Raw genomic sequence first — 16,200 nt, 5'->3', positions numbered from 1 at the left:
GCCCTGCCAGCCCCGTGAGAGCCTGAAAACCCCTCCCAGCTTTGGGCAGCAGCAACAACGATCCAGCTAATCCTGAGTGAGGCTGGGCTGACAGCAGGGCTGGTCCCCGCTGCAGGGAAGGAAGGGAGGATGCTGTGCAGATGCCATCCACTCCCCCAGCAAAGCAAGGAAGGAAGACAGCAGGGATGGGAACAAATTAATCAGTTTTCACACACAAGAGATCACAGACATCATCTGGAGTGGGATTCCAAAGCAGGCAGTGAGGGCAGGAACCCGGAAGGGCCTGTCCAGTCTGGAAAGCCAGTTATGTCCATCACAACTTATCTCCTACATATTGAAAAATAAAACCAGACCCTCCCTCCAGAGAGGCTTAATCCTCTCCAGAGGATTAAAGTCTCTCTCAGTCAATGGGCTGCCCTGGGGAGAACAATCCAGCTTTGCTGGGTGATAGCTGAGATGGTATCAGCAAACACCCGTAAGCTGGAGAGGAATTAGAGGGGAACACAGGCAGGATGAAGGTAGGGGAGGATTTTCTGCTTTTAGCTTCCCTGGTAACACAGGGTGGCATTTCAGGCAAAGCAGATATCTTCATGCCTTGTTAATCACAGTGGAACAATCAGAGTGAAGCTGAGCTGGGGTCTGGCTTCTCTCAGCTCCCGTGGATTGTAATTACAGGCAAACACTCTGGATTGCCCTCGCAGCTCAGGTGCAGGGCACTGCAAAGGGGGCACTTGGAATGAAAAAAACACTTCAGAAAACACTGGTTGCAGCCAGGCTCACCTGTGTCACAGACCAGGCATTTCTCCCAAGCCATCTATCAGCACCTCACACTCCCTGGCCAATCATAGAGTCATAGAATGGGCTGGGTTGGAAGGGACCTCAGGGATCATCAAATCCAACTCTTGATCCACTCCCCCCGTGGTTCCCAGCCCATGGCACTCAGTGCCACATCCAGGCTCTTCGTAAATATCTCCAGGGATGGAGAATCCACTACTTCCCTGGGCAGCCCATTCCAATGTCTGATCACCCTCTCCATAACGAAATTCTTTAAAATATCCAACCTAAACCTCCCCTGGCACAACTTGAGACCTCTTGTGCCCTCTTGTCTTGCTGAGAGTTGCCTGGGAAAAGAGACCAACCCCCCCCTGGCTCCAACCTCCTTCCAGGGAGTTGTAGAGAGTGATGAGGTCTCCCCTGAGCCTCCTCCTCTTCAGACTGAACACCCCCAGCTCCCTCAGCCCTTCCTCACAGGACTTGTGCTGGATCCCTTCACAGCCTCCTTGCTCTTCTCTGGACCTGCTCCAGCACCTCAATCTCCTTCCTGAGCTGAGGGGCCCAGAACTGGACACAGGACTCAAGCTGTGGCCTCACCAGAGCTGAGCACAGGGGCAGAATCCCTTCCCTGGACCTGCTGGCCACGCTGTTCCTGATCCAGGCCAGGATGCCATTGGCCTTCTTGGCCACCTGGGCACACTGCTGGCTCATGTTCAGCTTCCTGGCAATCCAGACTCCCAGGTCCTTTTCTGCAATGCCTCAACCCGTGGCCTTGTCTTTTTATTTCTTCATGTCACCTTGTGGTGGCCTTCGAATTCTGCACCTCAACTGGCAGGAATTCACCAGCCTCACCCAACACCACAGACAGGTTTCTGGATGTTTCTCCTTCTCCTGTTCTTCACCTTTTTGAAGAACATCTCAACTTCTTGTGCATTGCCTGACCCGGGTCAGCTCCAGCCCTAAACCCTGTCCCCTCCCAGCAGCAGCTCTGCTCCCTCAGAGTGCCCTCTGCTGAGGCACCAGCAGCCCTGCAGCAGGGAAAGAGCTTCCCGCAGGTCTGGAACACAACCCTGGCACAGATCACAACCCAAACAACAGGAGAGTGAGTAGAGTCCATTTAATGCAGCCAAACACAGAGGGACCACAGCAGCCACCCGAGATAGACCGAGGCAGGAAGGAAACAAGGGGCAGCAGAGCCTGGTGCTGCAGACCTAAGGCTGCTGCATCCTCCATCACACAGGGGACACCTCTGTCTCCACCTTGGACCAAGTTCTGGTGGCCAGAAGGAGCTGAAGAAAGGGATGTGGAGCTGGAGGAGCTGTGCTCAAGCACAGTCAGTGCTCTCCAACAGGAGCACACTGCCAGGAAAGGAGCAGCCAGCCCTGCAGCTCAGTGCTGGAGGGAGGAGCCCTGGGGCAGGGAAGTTTCAGGGCCAATTCCCAAACCCAGGAACATCACAACCACCTCAGTGCAACTCACCAGTCCAGCCTCTCCTGCCCCAAAAGCTAGGGAGCCCCACCAGCAAAGATGAGCTCTAGGGCAGCCTGGATGTCCCCTCCAGTGGCCTGCAGGGCTCGGAGACTCAGCTCATCATCGTGGATGCCCATGTCTCTCAGCTGCTGAAGCTGTGGCTGCCACTGGCTCTACAGACAAGGGGACACAAAGGGGACACAAAGGGGACACAAAGGGGACACAAAGGGGACACAAAGGGGACACAAAGGGGAGGTGTGAGAGAAACAGAAACAGCACAGCCCCCCCTTGCAACTCGCTCTTCCATGCTGCACCCTCCCACCTCTCTCTGGCCCACCAGTGCAATGCTGAGCACTCAAAAAGATCCTGAAAGCTCCAAGTCTGGCTGCAAACTCCCCAAATCCACCAGCCCACCCCCTCCCTGCTTCCAGCCAGTACTTTTGCCCCAGTCTATCACACCTCCTGGGAGTGCCACTCTTTCAGCTGAAAGGAGGCAGCTGGAAGAACCCCCTCCACCCTGCAAGGCTCCAGGTGCTGATGACACAGAGCTGCCAGGGGCTCCCCAAGGGAGAGGCTGCACCACTGACCTGCAGGCTGGGCTGCCCTGAGGCCTGCAGGGCGTGCTGCAAGGCCTGGCTGAAGAGGTCATTGGTGATGGGTGTTCCTGACTGGACACTGGATGACATAGGGGAGGTCCCTGAGGAGTGACCCTAGGAGGAAATCAGTTGGCTGTGGATCAGGAGAACACTTGGTACCAAAGCCAGCACAGAGCAATGCCTGCTGCACTCCCACCTTCCCACTGGAGGGGACTCCAGACATAACAAAAAACAAAAAACAACCCCAGAAAGGCTTCCCAGACCTCAGCAGGGCTGGTGCTCGGTCAGGAGATGGTTTTAGGGCCCAGGAGTGTCTCACCAGCTGGTTTTAGGGCACAGAAATGCCTCATTAGCTGGTTTCAGAGCCCAGGAGTGTCTCACCAGCTGCTTTTAGGGCCCAGGAGTGTCTCACCAGCTGGTTTCAGAGCACAGGAGTGCCTCACCAGCTGGTTTTAGAGCCCAGGAGTGCCTCACCAGCTGGTTTCAGAGCCCAGGAGTGCCTCACCAGCCAGTTTTAGGGCCCAGGAGTGTCTCACCAGCTGGTTTTAGGGCCCAGGAGTGTCTCACCAGCTGGTTTTAGAGCCCAGGAATGCCTCACCAGCTGGTTTTAGAGCCCAGGAGTGCCTCACCAGCTGGTTTTAGGGCCCAGAAGTGTCTCACCAGCTGGTTTCAGAGCCCAGGAGTGTCACAGCATACCTGTGTGCCAGGTGTGGGTGTGTGGGAGCTGCTCTCTGGGGTGCTGGCCAGGGCCAGGGCAGTGGCCAGCTCACTCTGGGTGATGGGCCGGGGTCCTGCAGCCCCCGTGTAGCCGAGGGAAACCGGGCGGGAACCAGGGGTGCTGCTGGAGGGGGTGGATCTTGTGCTCTGCAGGGAAGGGGAAAAAAACCAAACCAACACAACCACCTCTTGATGCTGGTGGCTGTGTCCCAGGAAGATCTGGCTCCTACTGTGCTCGTTCCCTGGGATCCCTTTCCTACAGCACTTGAAAAAAGGAGTGTGAAGCTTTTTAAACCCACAGGATGGACCAGAGGTGCTTCCTCCCCCAACAAAACCTGAATCACATAATGTTTTAGGCCTCCCTCCAAGATCATCCAGCCCAAACTCTGACCAACACCATAAAATCTAACTATTAAATACCTCATTAATTACCTAATGAATTATTACCTATTAAATACTTCCAGGCATGCTGACTCCACCACTGACCTGGGCCATTCCAATGCCTGACAACCCCCACAGTGAAAAAAATGTTTCCCAACATCCAGCCTGAGCCTCCCTAACCTGGGGGTCACCCTGGCAAGGCCCCCAGCCCTCCCATAGTCATCCAGAGAAGGAGGAGGCTCAGTGGGAACAGGTCACAGAATGTTATTGTTGGAAGAGACCTCCAAGATCATCCAGTCCAACACCTCTGCTCGACTGAAAAAAAAAACCCAGAGCAAGTGTGTTCCTCTGAGAAGGGCAGAAACTGGCAGTAAACTTTTTAATCTATCATCCATCAGCTTAAAAACAAAGTGTTCTCAGCCTGCAGCAAAGCAAAAATGCTATGGACAAGCACTTTTTTTTACATAAAAAATCTGCAATTTCTCAGAGAAAAGATTTTCTGCTTTGGAAGGGAAGGAAGAGGTCCCTGCCCCAGAGGGGGCTGGCTCCACACTGCCGTGGCTTCTCAGCCTGCATACAGCCTGCTCTCTGCACCACCTGGGCTATGAAGGGGTTTACACTGAGCACAAGAGCTTCTCTGAGCTGTGCTTCAACAAAAACCCAACTCAGAGAGCACCCCCAAGCACAACCCCACTGAGGTGTTTCTCTCCACAACATCCCCAGGAGCCAGAGCAGCTCCTGCTGGTCATGAGGCAAGAAGAGAGGAAAGTTCTGGAGGTTTGAAGGGCCACAGGAAGAGCTGGCTGCTTACCTGGTGGAAGTCATCTTCATCATCAGAGAGACCTTCGAAGAGGAAGCCACCTGGGACAGAGAGGAAAAGCAAGAGATTCAGAAAAGTGGGTGCTGGCGGGAGTCAGGCCCCAGGTGAGGAACCTGTGGGGTGCTTGTGCCTCAGCAGCAGGTGAGCAGCAGCCAGATCCCTCTGCCCAACAGGCCAGCAGAGTGCTGTGGCCTCCAAGTCACCAGAAAAGATTGGCTGGGAGAGGCCCTGAAGTAAAATGCCTCACAGGGAGCAAAACCCCTCAGCCCACAGTGCATCTCCCCAGCTCAGGAACTCCAACCTCTCTTTTCCTTCCAGCCCAGGGCACCCACTTGGCTGCAGAGCCCACAGCCCCCCATCTCTGCAGGTTGCCCCCTCCCCTGTGGGGCTGCAGGTACCTGGCATGTCCCTGTAGGAGCTGGAAGCCATGGCCCGGGAGGAGGTCTCTGGGGCTGGGAGGGGGGTGCTGCCTGCTGAGTGCAGAACCAGGATGATGGCATTGACCAGAGCTGGGTGAGCTGGAATGAGCCTGGAGAGCAAGAGTGGGAAAAGGAAACCCCCTCCCCTCAGGCTGTGCTGAGCCCACTCCCCTGACACCCCCTCCCCAGGGGAGCAGCTCCCTGCAGGAAGGAGGTTGGAGCCATGAAGGGAGGACGAGAAAGTCTCAGCCTCACTATGGTGCAGAAGGAAGATGAAAACACAGCCTCGGGGGGGTGGAAACGTCTCCTTTGCAGGCAGAGAACTTTCGGGGGCTCTTTTCTTCCAGGCAGAAATCCCAAAGTGGTGCAGAGATTCTGCCTGACACACTTGAGGTGCATCAGCAGTGTCAGCCCATGGGCTGGGTGTGACCACAGCCCCATTACCCCCCTGCTGCTCTGGGGGTTCACCCCTGGCTGGAGGGAGCTGTGGATCCAAGTCTTGGGTCCTTCCTCCCTGCTGCTGAGGAAGAGGAGCCTGATCCTGCCCTCCCTGGCCTGTCTGTGCTGATAGAGAGAGCAGAACTCTCTGTGTGTGACAGAGTGTGACAACACCACACACAACTTATGTGTCCAGCATGTTGGGGTCTGCAAACACTGAGAAGAGATCCTTGTCCTGCAGAACTCCTGGGAGGGACCAGGAAACAGGAGTGAGAGACAGGATGCAGGGAACAGGAGCCAGACAAACAAGGGCCATGGGAAAAAGCAAAAGAACAAACAGGAACCAACTCACTTCAAGACACCATAACTATTCCATTATTGTTCTGCCTGAAGCCTTTTGCATCTTCCTGGGGGGACTCCTGGCCACAGCCACACACCCCAAGAACGAGGCCTTCCCAGCAGATCTCACACCTCTAGGTCAGGCCCAAACCTGGCACCCAGCTCACCCCCACCACAAACACCCCACCTTCCACCTGCCCCAAAGCCTGGTGCCAAAAAAGCTGCTGACTTCCCAGGCTGGTTAAATGCAATGAACATTCCTGGGATGCTTTGCAGCTGGCGAAGAACACCAATCCCCCTCCCTGCTCTCCTTTGAGCTCCACATCCCTGATCCTTTCCAAGCCAGCACCCATCCCCAGCAGAGCACAGCTCTGACACCTGACTTCTTGTCCTGGGCTGGGCCAGGATAAAGGGGATTTTCTCTCTTGTACTTTTGCTTTCAGCTCAGTCTCTTGTCAGGAGCTGCACTGCTGAAATGAACAGCAAGTTTCTCAGGCAGTGTCTGCTCCTGGGACTGATCCCACTCCATGGTTACAGTTACTGCTGGAGAATGGGCTGCAGAACCAAGGAGCTGCTCAGCTCTGAGGAACATTTTGCCCTCCAGAAGGAGAAAAGGAGTAAAGAGGTCACACCTGAAACCCTCCCTTAGGGAGGAACAGACAAGATTTGGCCAGAATTGACCAAACAGAGGATTCCATCCCATACACCTCATACTCAGTATAAATTTGAGGGATCACAAGGGCCAAGCCAGCTTCCAGTTTCCTGCCCTTCCTGCTTCCCTTCCTTCACCCGGCATCCTGGGAGGATTCCATCCCTTCCTCTGCCCACCACCACAGAGCCACCACCCTGGAACTGCAAAGCACCCTTCCTGCTTCCCCTCTTTGCCTGTCCCTGTTTGCTTCAGCATCCTAGGAGGATTCTGTCCACTCTTCTGCCTGTGCTCCTGATCCATGCCAGCCTGGATCTGTGTGTTCCTGCCTCCAGCTCCCAACTGCTGCTGACCCCAGGATTCCAGCCTGGACTTTCCCAGGGCTGCCCTGAAGCCTCTGTGGTGACGTGAGAGTTATTGGGAGAGGGGGGGGAGGAACCTGGGATCAATTTTCCTGTCTATTTGTATAGATTTAGTAATTTTTTCCTATTTATCATTACTGTTTCATTAAAGCTGTGTAGTTTAGTTTCCAACCCATCAGTCTCCCTTCCTTATTCTCTCTGCTTTCCTTCTCAGGGAGGAGAGAGAGATTAACAGAGAGCATCTGCCATTTGGTTTATTGCCGGGCCGGTGTTAACCCCTGACACTTATGTACCACAAAAGGAGCAGAAAAGGACATTTTCTCCAGAAAAGGGAAACTCTCCCTTCCCTGTATCAAGAATCCAACACCGCTTGTGGTCACTGGGCTGCTCTCAGCCCCTCTGGATCACACCCAGACTCACCCAAAGCAACAGGGTCACTGCTGAGGCCGGGAGTGGCCACGATGATCTGATCCAGAGACTCCTTGTTCCCCAGCATTTTGAAGACCTACCAGAGACATCAGAGCATCCTCAGGGAATCTCTCCAGCCAGGATGCAGCCCGGCAGGAGGGCAGGAAGCCCCACTCACTGCATCTCTGTAGGCAGGGCTGCTGTGCAGGGCAGCGTGGAGCACCCGGAATTCCCGGATGGCTGTCACCTTATCCACAGGCTCTGAGGGAAGGGAAACAAGGGAAGGAACACAGGTTATTCCCTCTGGAAGCTTCACCAACCATTCCACACACCCTTTAATCCAAGGGGACTTGACCGTTCCGGAGGAGCAGGGCAGGGACAAGATGATTGTGAGTGATTCCTGCAGCCCCAGAGCTGGGGGTGTCTGCAGTCACCTCCCCTACACACCACACAGGACACCCCACAGGAGCTGTAGGGACAGCTCTGAACTGTCACCCCTTATTCTGCAGTCAGGCAGCCCGGAAACACCCAGGCTGCTCGGCCAGCTGAGTGACTTTGTCCCCCAGCCTCTGGCAACACTCTGCAGTTGGTCACAGTCAGGCAAGGGAGGGATTTCACCCCCCCCACATTCCCTGGCTCATTCCTCAGCTCTCCCATCAGCAGGAAAACACCAACACCCACTTCCTGCTGCTGGAAGGGGAGGGTTCCCAAACAAACACACCAAGCCAAGCCCTCCCTCCAAGCCTCAGAGCAGCCTCCCAGGAAAGAATCAACCAGAGAAGCTGCTCCTCAGCCCACACCCAGCACACCTGAGGAGATGATCCCCCCCCTGCCTTCTCCTCACCTGGCTTCTGGTCAGGCTCAGGCCAGGACTTCCGCAGGACATGGACAGTGGAGCCAGACTGGATCCCATAAAAATCCAGGGTCTGCTCATCCCTCAGCTTCCGGCCACAGTAGATGAGATCTGGGGGAGGGAAACACCTCCAGATAAACACCTGGAGCAGCCTCAGCCAGGGCCTGGGGGTTATCCCCCTGCAGCACAGGGAAAGCACAACCTCCCCTCTAGCCAAGGCAGCCCTAAGAGACCTCAGAAGCACAAGCCAGGAGGTTTCTGACCAAGGGCACCCAAGCAAACGTGTTACAAAAAGGCTTTGCCAGGACTCCCCCTTCCCCCTCCCAGGCACCTACCAATGAGCTCAGGGTCCGGGACAGACTCTTGCAGTTTGCCAGTGATGAGCTGCTTGAGGTAGGAGATGCTGCAGCCACCCAGAGGGCATTCTCCCAGCTCTGTCTCCGGCAAATGTAGGATGGATTTGGGAGCCAGGGGCTGATCTGCCAGCTTCACGGCGATGTGCCACTCGGGCAGGGACATGGCAGCTCCTCAGAAAGCCGCCCTGAGGCCCTCTAGGAAAGGAGGAAAACGAAGCCAAGTCAGGCTCTGCCCCAGCCGCGCAGCCCTAAGACGCTCCCAGGCCCCCCCCATGGGGCAGGACACAAGCAGGACCAGCACAGGGCCGGGATTTTCAGGTTCCTACCCCAGCCTCAAGGCTCATGTGGGGGGTGAGGGAAGGCACAAACCCCCCGGGGAGGCGGAGAAGACGCCAAGAGTAAGGTCCGGCCCGCCAGGCGCATCCCCCAGCCCCCGAGCCCCCCTCTGCCGGTACACAGAGGGCGATGCGGCCGCTCAGCGAGGCATGCCGGGGGTACCGGAGGTGCCAGGGGTCCCGGAGGTCCCGACCCCGTTCCCGCCGCCCAAGCCCCAGCCCGCAGCCCCCCCGCAGCACCGCTCTGCCCGCCGCCCCGGGACGTACCGGAAGCGGAAGTGCTGCGGGTGCGCGATGCACCCTGGGAAACCGAGTCCTCCGAGGGAGGAGCGCTGAGGGCTCAGGCGGCGCCGGGATGAGGACGCCGCTGATTGGCTGCCCGCGGCGTGACGAGAGAGAGGGGGACAATCAGCGGCCGACCGAGGGGATAAAAGGGGAGCGGCGGCAGGCGGCGGTCCCTGAGGGGCGGGGGGCGAGGAGCGGCCGGGCCTGCGCGGCCCTCCCGGTACCGGCGATTAACGGAGAGGTTTCCACCCCTCCTCCGGGGAAAGACGACGGGGTGGAGCAGGAGGGGTCCAGCTTCCCGGCAACGGGCAAGCCCCAGCTCTGTCTGCTGCTTCTCCCAAAAAAGGAGCGGCGGCGGCCCGGCGGGTCAGTGAGCCCTGTGAGGTGCCAGCACTGCCTGACACAAGAGCTGCTCGCCTGCTAAAAACAGCCAACACTACCATGAAAGTACACAAGGGCTGCGAGAGCCACATACCAGGCGAGCTTGCCTCACTAACAGCTCTTAAAATGGTCTGCAGAGTCCTCAGCAGCTCTAAAAGGAGCCCCGACACCATTTGTAGAGGATTTACCCCAAATTTGGGTCTCTAAAGGCAGCTGTGGGTCCAAGATGGTACCTGGTGTCACACCCTTCATAGGGAGGGGACAGAGCCCACCCTGAGAGAAAACAAACCCAGCCTCTTGCAGTGCTTTCCCAGCCTAAGGAGTTTATTTGTGTTCTTACAAAGGAGGCAGTGGTGACACAGCTCAAGGTGACAAAGCCAAAGGTGACAAGCGTGACACGAGTGGCACCCTACCCTTGTGACACGGGGAATGTGAATGACCCCCCCAATCCCCCCTGGCAGCCTCCGAGCCCCGAGCAGGAGTGCTGGGAGGAGGAGAAGCAGCGAGCCAGGAGGGCCACGGCCTAGGAACACGTGAGACTCTTCAAAAACCTCAAGAAACAGGTTAAAACATGGGAAGGGAGGCAGGAAGGAGCGTGGTCCGGGTGGGAGGGAGGTGGCTGCCCCTCTAGAAGCATTTGCGGTGGACGATGGAGGGCCCGGACTCGTCGTACTCCTGCTTGCTGATCCACATCTGCTGGAAGGTGGAGAGGGAGGCGAGGATGGAGCCCCCGATCCAGACGGAATATTTCCTCTCGGGAGGGGCGATGATCTTGATCTTCATGGTGCTGGGCGCCAGGGCCGTGATCTCCTTCTGCATCCTGTCGGCGATGCCGGGGTACATGGTGGTGCCCCCCGAGAGGACGGTGTTGGCGTAGAGGTCCTTGCGGATGTCCACGTCGCACTTCATGATGGAGTTGAAGGTGGTCTCGTGGATCCCGCAGGATTCCATGCCCAGGAAGGAAGGCTGGAAGATGGATTCGGGGCAGCGGAACCGCTCGTTGCCGATGGTGATGACCTGCCCGTCGGGCAGCTCGTAGCTCTTCTCCAGGGAGGAGGAGGAGGCGGCCGTGGCCATCTCCTGCTCGAAGTCCAGGGCCACGTAGCACAGCTTCTCCTTGATGTCCCGCACGATCTCCCTCTCGGCCGTGGTGGTGAAGCTGTAGCCCCTCTCCGTCAGGATCTTCATCAGGTAGTCGGTCAGGTCCCTGCCGGCCAGGTCCAGGCGCAGGATGGCGTGGGGCAGGGCGTAGCCCTCGTAGATGGGGACGGTGTGGGTGACGCCGTCCCCCGAGTCCATAACGATCCCGGTGGTACGACCGGAGGCGTAGAGGGACAGCACGGCCTGGATGGCCACGTACATGGCCGGGGTGTTGAAGGTCTCGAACATGATCTGGGTCATCTTCTCCCGGTTGGCCTTGGGGTTGAGAGGAGCCTCTGTCAGCAGGACGGGGTGCTCCTCCGGGGCCACCCGCAGCTCGTTGTAGAAGGTGTGGTGCCAGATCTTCTCCATGTCGTCCCAGTTGGTGACGATGCCGTGCTCAATGGGGTACTTCAGGGTGAGGATGCCCCTCTTGCTCTGGGCCTCGTCCCCCACGTAGCTGTCCTTCTGCCCCATGCCCACCATCACGCCCTGGTGCCGGGGACGCCCCACGATGGAGGGGAACACGGCTCGGGGGGCGTCGTCCCCCGCAAAGCCCGCCTTGCACATCCCGGACCCGTTGTCCACCACCAGCGCCGCGATCTCCTCGTCCGCCATGCCGACCCCACCTGCAGCGACCAGAGACACCGGGTGCCACACGGGGGGACAAGGAAGGGCAGGAGGGGCAGCACGGAGCCCCCAAAGGTGTCCCCACGCACCGCAGCCCCGAAGGAGCGGGGACACCAGGGGCACTCAGAACCCTAAACCCCCCCCCCCCCCCCCCCCCCGAACCCCATGCCGGGGACGCATCGCTCCCGTTTATTTCCTCCAAAACACACAGGAGCAGCCCCTGAGGTGACAACAAAAAGCCCCAACCTTTTCCCCCCTCCCGCGGAGATTCCACGCCACAGACCCCGCACACCCACGGACCCCGCCTCACACGCCTCCCGCCCCCCCCTTCATCAGGGAACCCCCGCCCCCTCTCCCCAAAGACCGCAGAGGAGCAGAGCGCAGCCCCGCAAGCTGCCGAGGGGACCGGAGGGGACGCAGCATCCCCGGTCCCGCCCTGACCTGCGCTTCCCGCAGCCTCCGCTCCGTCTCCTCACGCACTGCCCGCCTGCACCCCGCGCTCCCCCTCTTATACCCGCCGGAACCGGAAGCCGCCCTTCAGCCTCGCCGTGCCATTGGCTGGAGGCCTCCTCGCCCCTCCCCTTTTCCTGTTCCGCTCTGTTTCCGGGTGCCGCCCTCCGCCGCTTTCCGTTGCCCGCCGCCGTACCCGGAAGCGGGGCGGGCGCTTCCGCCTCTGGGCCCCGCCCCCGCCGCCCCGTTTCCGTCCGGGCTGAGGAGGGGCGGGCGCGGGGGTGGAGGGGGGGAAAGGGAAGAGGTTGAGCTGCGGGCGGAGCCCAGGCGGCCGCGCAGGGACCGGCACCCACCCGCTCCCGGGGCCTGCCCGAGGTAACGGCGCCGTTCCCCGACGTAGGGGGGGGGGAGCTTCGTGGGAGGGAGGCGGGAGGGCAGCACTGGGGGAGCTGAGGAGGGAGGATACTGAGGGAGGGGGGGGGGGCAGGCCTGCACTGTTGGACGGTACCGGGAAGGGGGGGGGACTCGGGGCCGGGCGGATCCGGTTTGCGGGTGGCTCGGTACGGCCGCCCTCGAGTAGGTTCCGAAGCTCGAGAGGTCTCCGGTAAGGCCGTGGGGGGGAGGGGGGAGCGGGAAGCGTTGTTGTTTACCGCCCTGGGAGAGCCCTCCCGGCCTCGCCCTTTAACCCTTTCCCGGTGATTTCCCCCTGGAAAATCTCCCACCGGGGGCTGCGGGGAGATCCCCCCCGGTACTTTGCAGGCAGAGATCGTTAAAAACGCCAGGAAGGGGCTGGGTGATGGACGTGCCCTCTCCCCCGGGGGGTTAAAAGCCCCCCAAGGGCTGGGGCGGGGGGGGGGAACCGAACCTTCCCACGGCCTCGGGTGGGAAAGGGACAAAACCACGGGAAATCCCCCCACGGAGCGGCAAAACGGGCGCTGGGAGCCGGGATGGTGTTACCGGTCTGTCCGGGGGGGTTCCCTAGAGCTCTGGGGCTGGGTCGGTTGTTGTGAGCCAGGTTCCGAAACTCCCGGTGCCGCCGGGTGACACCGATCCCCCAGGGAGGGGGTGCCGTCTCCACGAGGGATCGTTCCTGCGGGTGCTGGGCTGCCGTGGGACCTGTCACACGCCACCCACGGTACCGCAGCTCCGGGAAACGCTCCGGGACCGCAGACTGGGGGGTTGCTCGGCTGCTCACCTGGTACCGGGGCGTTTATTGTCCCGGACGTCCCCGGTCAGGGGTGGGCTGGAGGTTCTGCAGCGCCCAGCCTGCTGTGGGCTGGAGGTTCTGCAGTTTTTTGGGTGCTGGAGGTTCTGCAGTACCCAGCCCATTTTTGGAGGTTCTGCAGCACCCAGCCAGGGGTGAGCTGGGGGTTCTGCAGCACCCAGCCCGTTTTTGGGGTGCTGGAGGTTCTGCAGCACCTAGCATGAGAGGAGATGAGATGGAGGTTCTGCAGCACCCAGTCTGTTTTTTTAGGTGCTGGGGGTTCTGTAGCACCCGGCCCATTTTTGGGGTGCTGGAGGTTCTGCAGCACCCAGCCTGGGGTGGGATGGGGTTCTGCTGGGAGCCTGTTTTTAGGGTGCTGGAGGTTCTGCAGCACCCAGGCAGGGCTGGGCTGGAGGTTCTGCAGCACCCAGCCTGTTTTTGGGTTTGAGGTTCTGCAGCACCCAGCCTGGGGTGGGCTGGGGTTCTGCTGGGAGCCTGTTTTTAGGGTGCTGGAGGTTCTCCAGCACCCAGGCAGGGCTGGGCTGGAGGTTCTGCAGCACCCAGCCTGGGGTGGGCTGGAGGTTCTGCAGCCCCCAGCCCGTTTTTGGGGTGGGTTTTGGGGTCTGTGGGTCCCTGGCCGGGCCAGCTGGTGCCTTGTGTCTTCCCCAGCAGCCTAAGAGTCTTTCCAGCCTGAGGTGAGGCCTTATTGCTCCTGACATTCAGGCCACTAATCCACTTTGTATCGTTTCATTTGCAAGCTAAAGCCCGGCAGAGAAAAATGCAAATGGACCGGGCCGGGCTTCTCCTTTGGGTGCTGTGAGTGAGGGGAGGGCTGGAAGAGGGAGAAAGAGTCGGGCATAGTTGGGCACTTGGTGGAAGAGGCACCGAGTGAGTGAGCATCCAGAGGAAGACTTGGGAGCTGCTCTGGAAGGTGGTTCCACTTTTCCAGTCGGTGTCTGGTAGGTTATTCCGTGTTTTAGGAGAGAGCTGTGCCTGCTTTATGGAGGTTGGTTAGCAGGAGAGTCTCTTTTCCATGTTTTCCCATTCCCTGGTTTGAGTGGCTCCGTGCTGGTGGTAAACAGGAGGGTGGGAGGTGGCCAGGAGCCTCCCGAGCTTGTTTGTAGTTGGCTTTTCCCTTTGTTTTCTCCAAGCTGACTGAATTTCGGTGTCAGTGAACCTTGAAGGGTAGGGAGCAAGATCATCTGCTCCAGCCTCTTCTTACATCTGAAAAAAAAAAAAAAAAAAAAAAAAAAAAAAAGAGGCTGAGAAGTCCCCTTGGTCAGCAGGTCCGCTTTGTGGCACAGAGTCCAAAATACACTGGGCTTTTATGGGGTGGGGGTTAAAATTGTCCTCACCTTCTGGGGTTTACTGCACAGCCCTGGGGGGTTTTGCTCCAGAGGAAGCTGGTGCTGGCTCAGGGAGGTCTTGCTGAGGGTCAGGGTGGAGAACCTGGAGTCTTCTGGGCTGCTCCAGCTGGGAAAATGGAAAGGAAGCCCCAGGCAGGGCTTGGGATGTGCTGGGAAGTCCAGGAACCAGAGGGAGGACTTGCTGGGTGCTCGGCTGCTCTGTTGCAGCCTCCAGTGGGCTTTGCTTTGCTCTTGTCTTGCTCTCCTTGGGAAAATCGTGGCTAAAGATAGTTGTTTTTTAAGGAAGATGCCAAAGGAATGTAATAGGGTAACAAAAGCATAGAAGAAGATAAAAGCATAGAAGAGATAGATGACTGAGATAGAAATAAAGACATAGAAGAAGATAAAAGATGACTGGTGCATGGTCTTGCCCATTTTTTAATAGAAATATGGTCAAGCTGATCATCTCAGCCATCTCCTTTTAAGGCAGTGTTTTCAGAAGCTCCCAACCCTGAATGTTAAACTTAACATTTCCAAAGTGATTATTTAGGAAGCGTGGAAGGGTTCTGACCAACAAAAAAAAAAAAAAAAAAATCATGAACTGTCGGGAGAGTGGACAAAGGCATTTCAGATGCTGCTGTCTTTGGGGTTTGTGAAGCTAACGTTGGAGCAAATGTGTTCAGCTTGAAAATACAATTAAACAGTCTGAAAATTGAATGCAAGTTTGAGCCTGAGGCTGTTAAACACGAAGCTGATTGTTTCACGGTCTCCTGCACAGGAAAGAGTATTGGCTTTGCACTCTATTTATCCTCTTCCTGGGGAAAAGATGAAAGCATTTTATATTCATACAGCCAAATATTTGTCTATCTTTCAGATTCTGCCAATCTCCCAAGGTCGGGGCTTGAACCCTGCCGGCTCCAGTCCGCACCCCCCCCCCCATCTCTTCCCAGCCATGCAAAGTGCGGGATGAAGCTGGAAGCAGTGGTCGAGCAGCTGCAGAAGCAGCAGCAGAAGCAGCAGAGTCCCCTGCAGATGGATTCCCGGGAGAGGCAGCAGAGGCAGATGAGGGAAGCCCAGCTGCTCTACACGCAGCAGCTGGCCGTGCAGCACGCTGTCCTGGCAGCCACCTCTGCCAGGGCTTCCGCCGGCTCAGCTCTTGGCCCCTTGGCCAGAGGGCCCCCTGCAGCCGGGGCTGCCCGGCCTTTTGATCAGAGCAGCATGAATTCAGAGCCAGAAGAGGAAGAGGAGGATGAGGAGGAAGAGGAGGAGGAGGAAGAAGAGGAGGAAGAGGAAGAAGGGGGCTTGGAAGGCGGAGATCTTGATGTGACTGGGAAAGAAAGCTGCTCAGCTCTGAAGTATTTTCATGCTCCCAAAGTTGCCCATCCCAACCAAAGAGTGGCCTCTACCTCAACCCCCCTGGCAGGCACTGGGCACCAGCGGGGGCAGCAGGGCAAAGAAGAACAGGGTAAAGACACTGCCAAGCAGCCCTACTCCACTTCCCCCTCTGCACGCCAGAACTGGCGGCTGGAGGAGCAGCTCAAGCAGGTCAGTGCTCATCTTACTTCCTTCCTTCTGAATGAGAATGCCCATGTTTAGTCAGACACAGGACTCTTTTGGCCCAGTGTCCTGTTACAAGCACAGGCTCAGAGGGGAGAGCAGGGACCAGGCATGTGCAGAGCAGTGCTGCCATGCTCTGCTCCTCCAGGGTCCTCCTTCCATGAAGAGGTTTCACAAGAACTTGGTTTGCTTTGCAGAGGTGGATTTCCAGCTAATGATACTGAAAACCCAATCTATAAGAAACTTTCTGTGGAGGCAGAGGTTTGGTCTTTGGCTCGTTCCTATCTAGC

General features: G+C 57.9%; 5 protein-coding genes across 6 annotated transcripts in view; 1 reads left to right on the top strand and 4 right to left on the bottom strand.

Annotated features, from left to right (window-relative positions):
- Positions 1-1,740, bottom strand: part of SEMA7A (semaphorin 7A (JohnMiltonHagen blood group)) — a 37,345-nt gene extending 35,605 nt beyond the window's left edge. Inside the window, exon 1 of the mRNA XM_071754572.1 lies at positions 1,572-1,740. The gene's annotated coding sequence lies outside the window, so the exon portion shown is untranslated. The remainder of the gene's footprint in view (positions 1-1,571) is intronic.
- Positions 1,741-1,876: 136 nt separating this feature from the next.
- Positions 1,877-5,799, bottom strand: LOC139801238 (ubiquitin-like protein 7; the record flags this gene model as incomplete). Its single annotated transcript, XM_071755273.1, has 6 exons — positions 1,877-2,063; positions 2,254-2,417; positions 2,832-2,954; positions 3,537-3,704; positions 4,750-4,799; positions 5,157-5,799. Coding segments are annotated over 5 exons (1,122 nt in total), but the record flags the coding sequence as incomplete, so codon positions are not given.
- Positions 5,741-8,997, bottom strand: UBL7 (ubiquitin like 7). Its single transcript, XM_071754574.1, has 5 exons — positions 8,562-8,997; positions 8,218-8,337; positions 7,552-7,634; positions 7,386-7,470; positions 5,741-5,861 (listed from the first exon to the last, which is right to left on the bottom strand). The coding sequence occupies exons 1-5, from the start codon at positions 8,743-8,745 to the stop codon at positions 5,800-5,802; spliced, it is 534 nt and encodes a 177-aa protein (XP_071610675.1). The 5' UTR covers positions 8,746-8,997; the 3' UTR covers positions 5,741-5,799.
- An 889-nt stretch (positions 8,998-9,886) lies between these two features.
- On the bottom strand, positions 9,887-11,864 carry LOC139800936 (actin, cytoplasmic type 5). Its single transcript, XM_071754570.1, has one exon. The coding sequence runs from the start codon at positions 11,339-11,341 to the stop codon at positions 10,211-10,213; it is 1,131 nt and encodes a 376-aa protein (XP_071610671.1). The 5' UTR covers positions 11,342-11,864; the 3' UTR covers positions 9,887-10,210.
- A 131-nt stretch (positions 11,865-11,995) lies between these two features.
- The window catches only part of ARID3B (AT-rich interaction domain 3B), a 35,980-nt gene continuing 31,775 nt past the window's right edge, over positions 11,996-16,200 (top strand). Inside the window, exons 1-2 of one of the 2 annotated variants that reach the window (XM_071754569.1) lie at positions 11,996-12,178; positions 15,228-15,898. In XM_071754569.1, the coding sequence (XP_071610670.1) occupies positions 15,320-15,898 (579 nt within the window). In that variant the 5' untranslated portion in view covers positions 11,996-12,178; positions 15,228-15,319. The remainder of the gene's footprint in view (positions 12,179-15,227; positions 15,899-16,200) is intronic. The other variant, XM_071754568.1, reaches the window with a different exon arrangement.

Source organism: Heliangelus exortis, chromosome 11, assembly GCF_036169615.1.
Source record: "Heliangelus exortis chromosome 11, bHelExo1.hap1, whole genome shotgun sequence".
Classification (NCBI taxonomy): domain Eukaryota; kingdom Metazoa; phylum Chordata; class Aves; order Apodiformes; family Trochilidae; genus Heliangelus; species Heliangelus exortis.
The sequence above is the reverse complement of the archived record's forward strand: the minus strand, read 5'-3'. Positions and strand labels throughout refer to the sequence as shown.

Coding starts and splice junctions, on each gene's coding strand:
- UBL7 (XM_071754574.1), bottom strand. CDS start 8,745: ATGTCCCTGCCCGAGTGGCACATCGCCGTGAAGCTGGCAGATCAGCCC. Junction 7,471..7,551: donor GCCCTGCCTACAGAGATGCA/GTGAGTGGGGCT, acceptor TGTCTCTGGTAG/GTCTTCAAAATGCTGGGGAA. Junction 5,862..7,385: donor CAGTGACCCTGTTGCTTTGG/GTGAGTCTGGGT, acceptor GGTCCCTCCCAG/GAGTTCTGCAGGACAAGGAT.
- LOC139800936 (XM_071754570.1), bottom strand. CDS start 11,341: ATGGCGGACGAGGAGATCGCGGCGCTGGTGGTGGACAACGGGTCCGGG.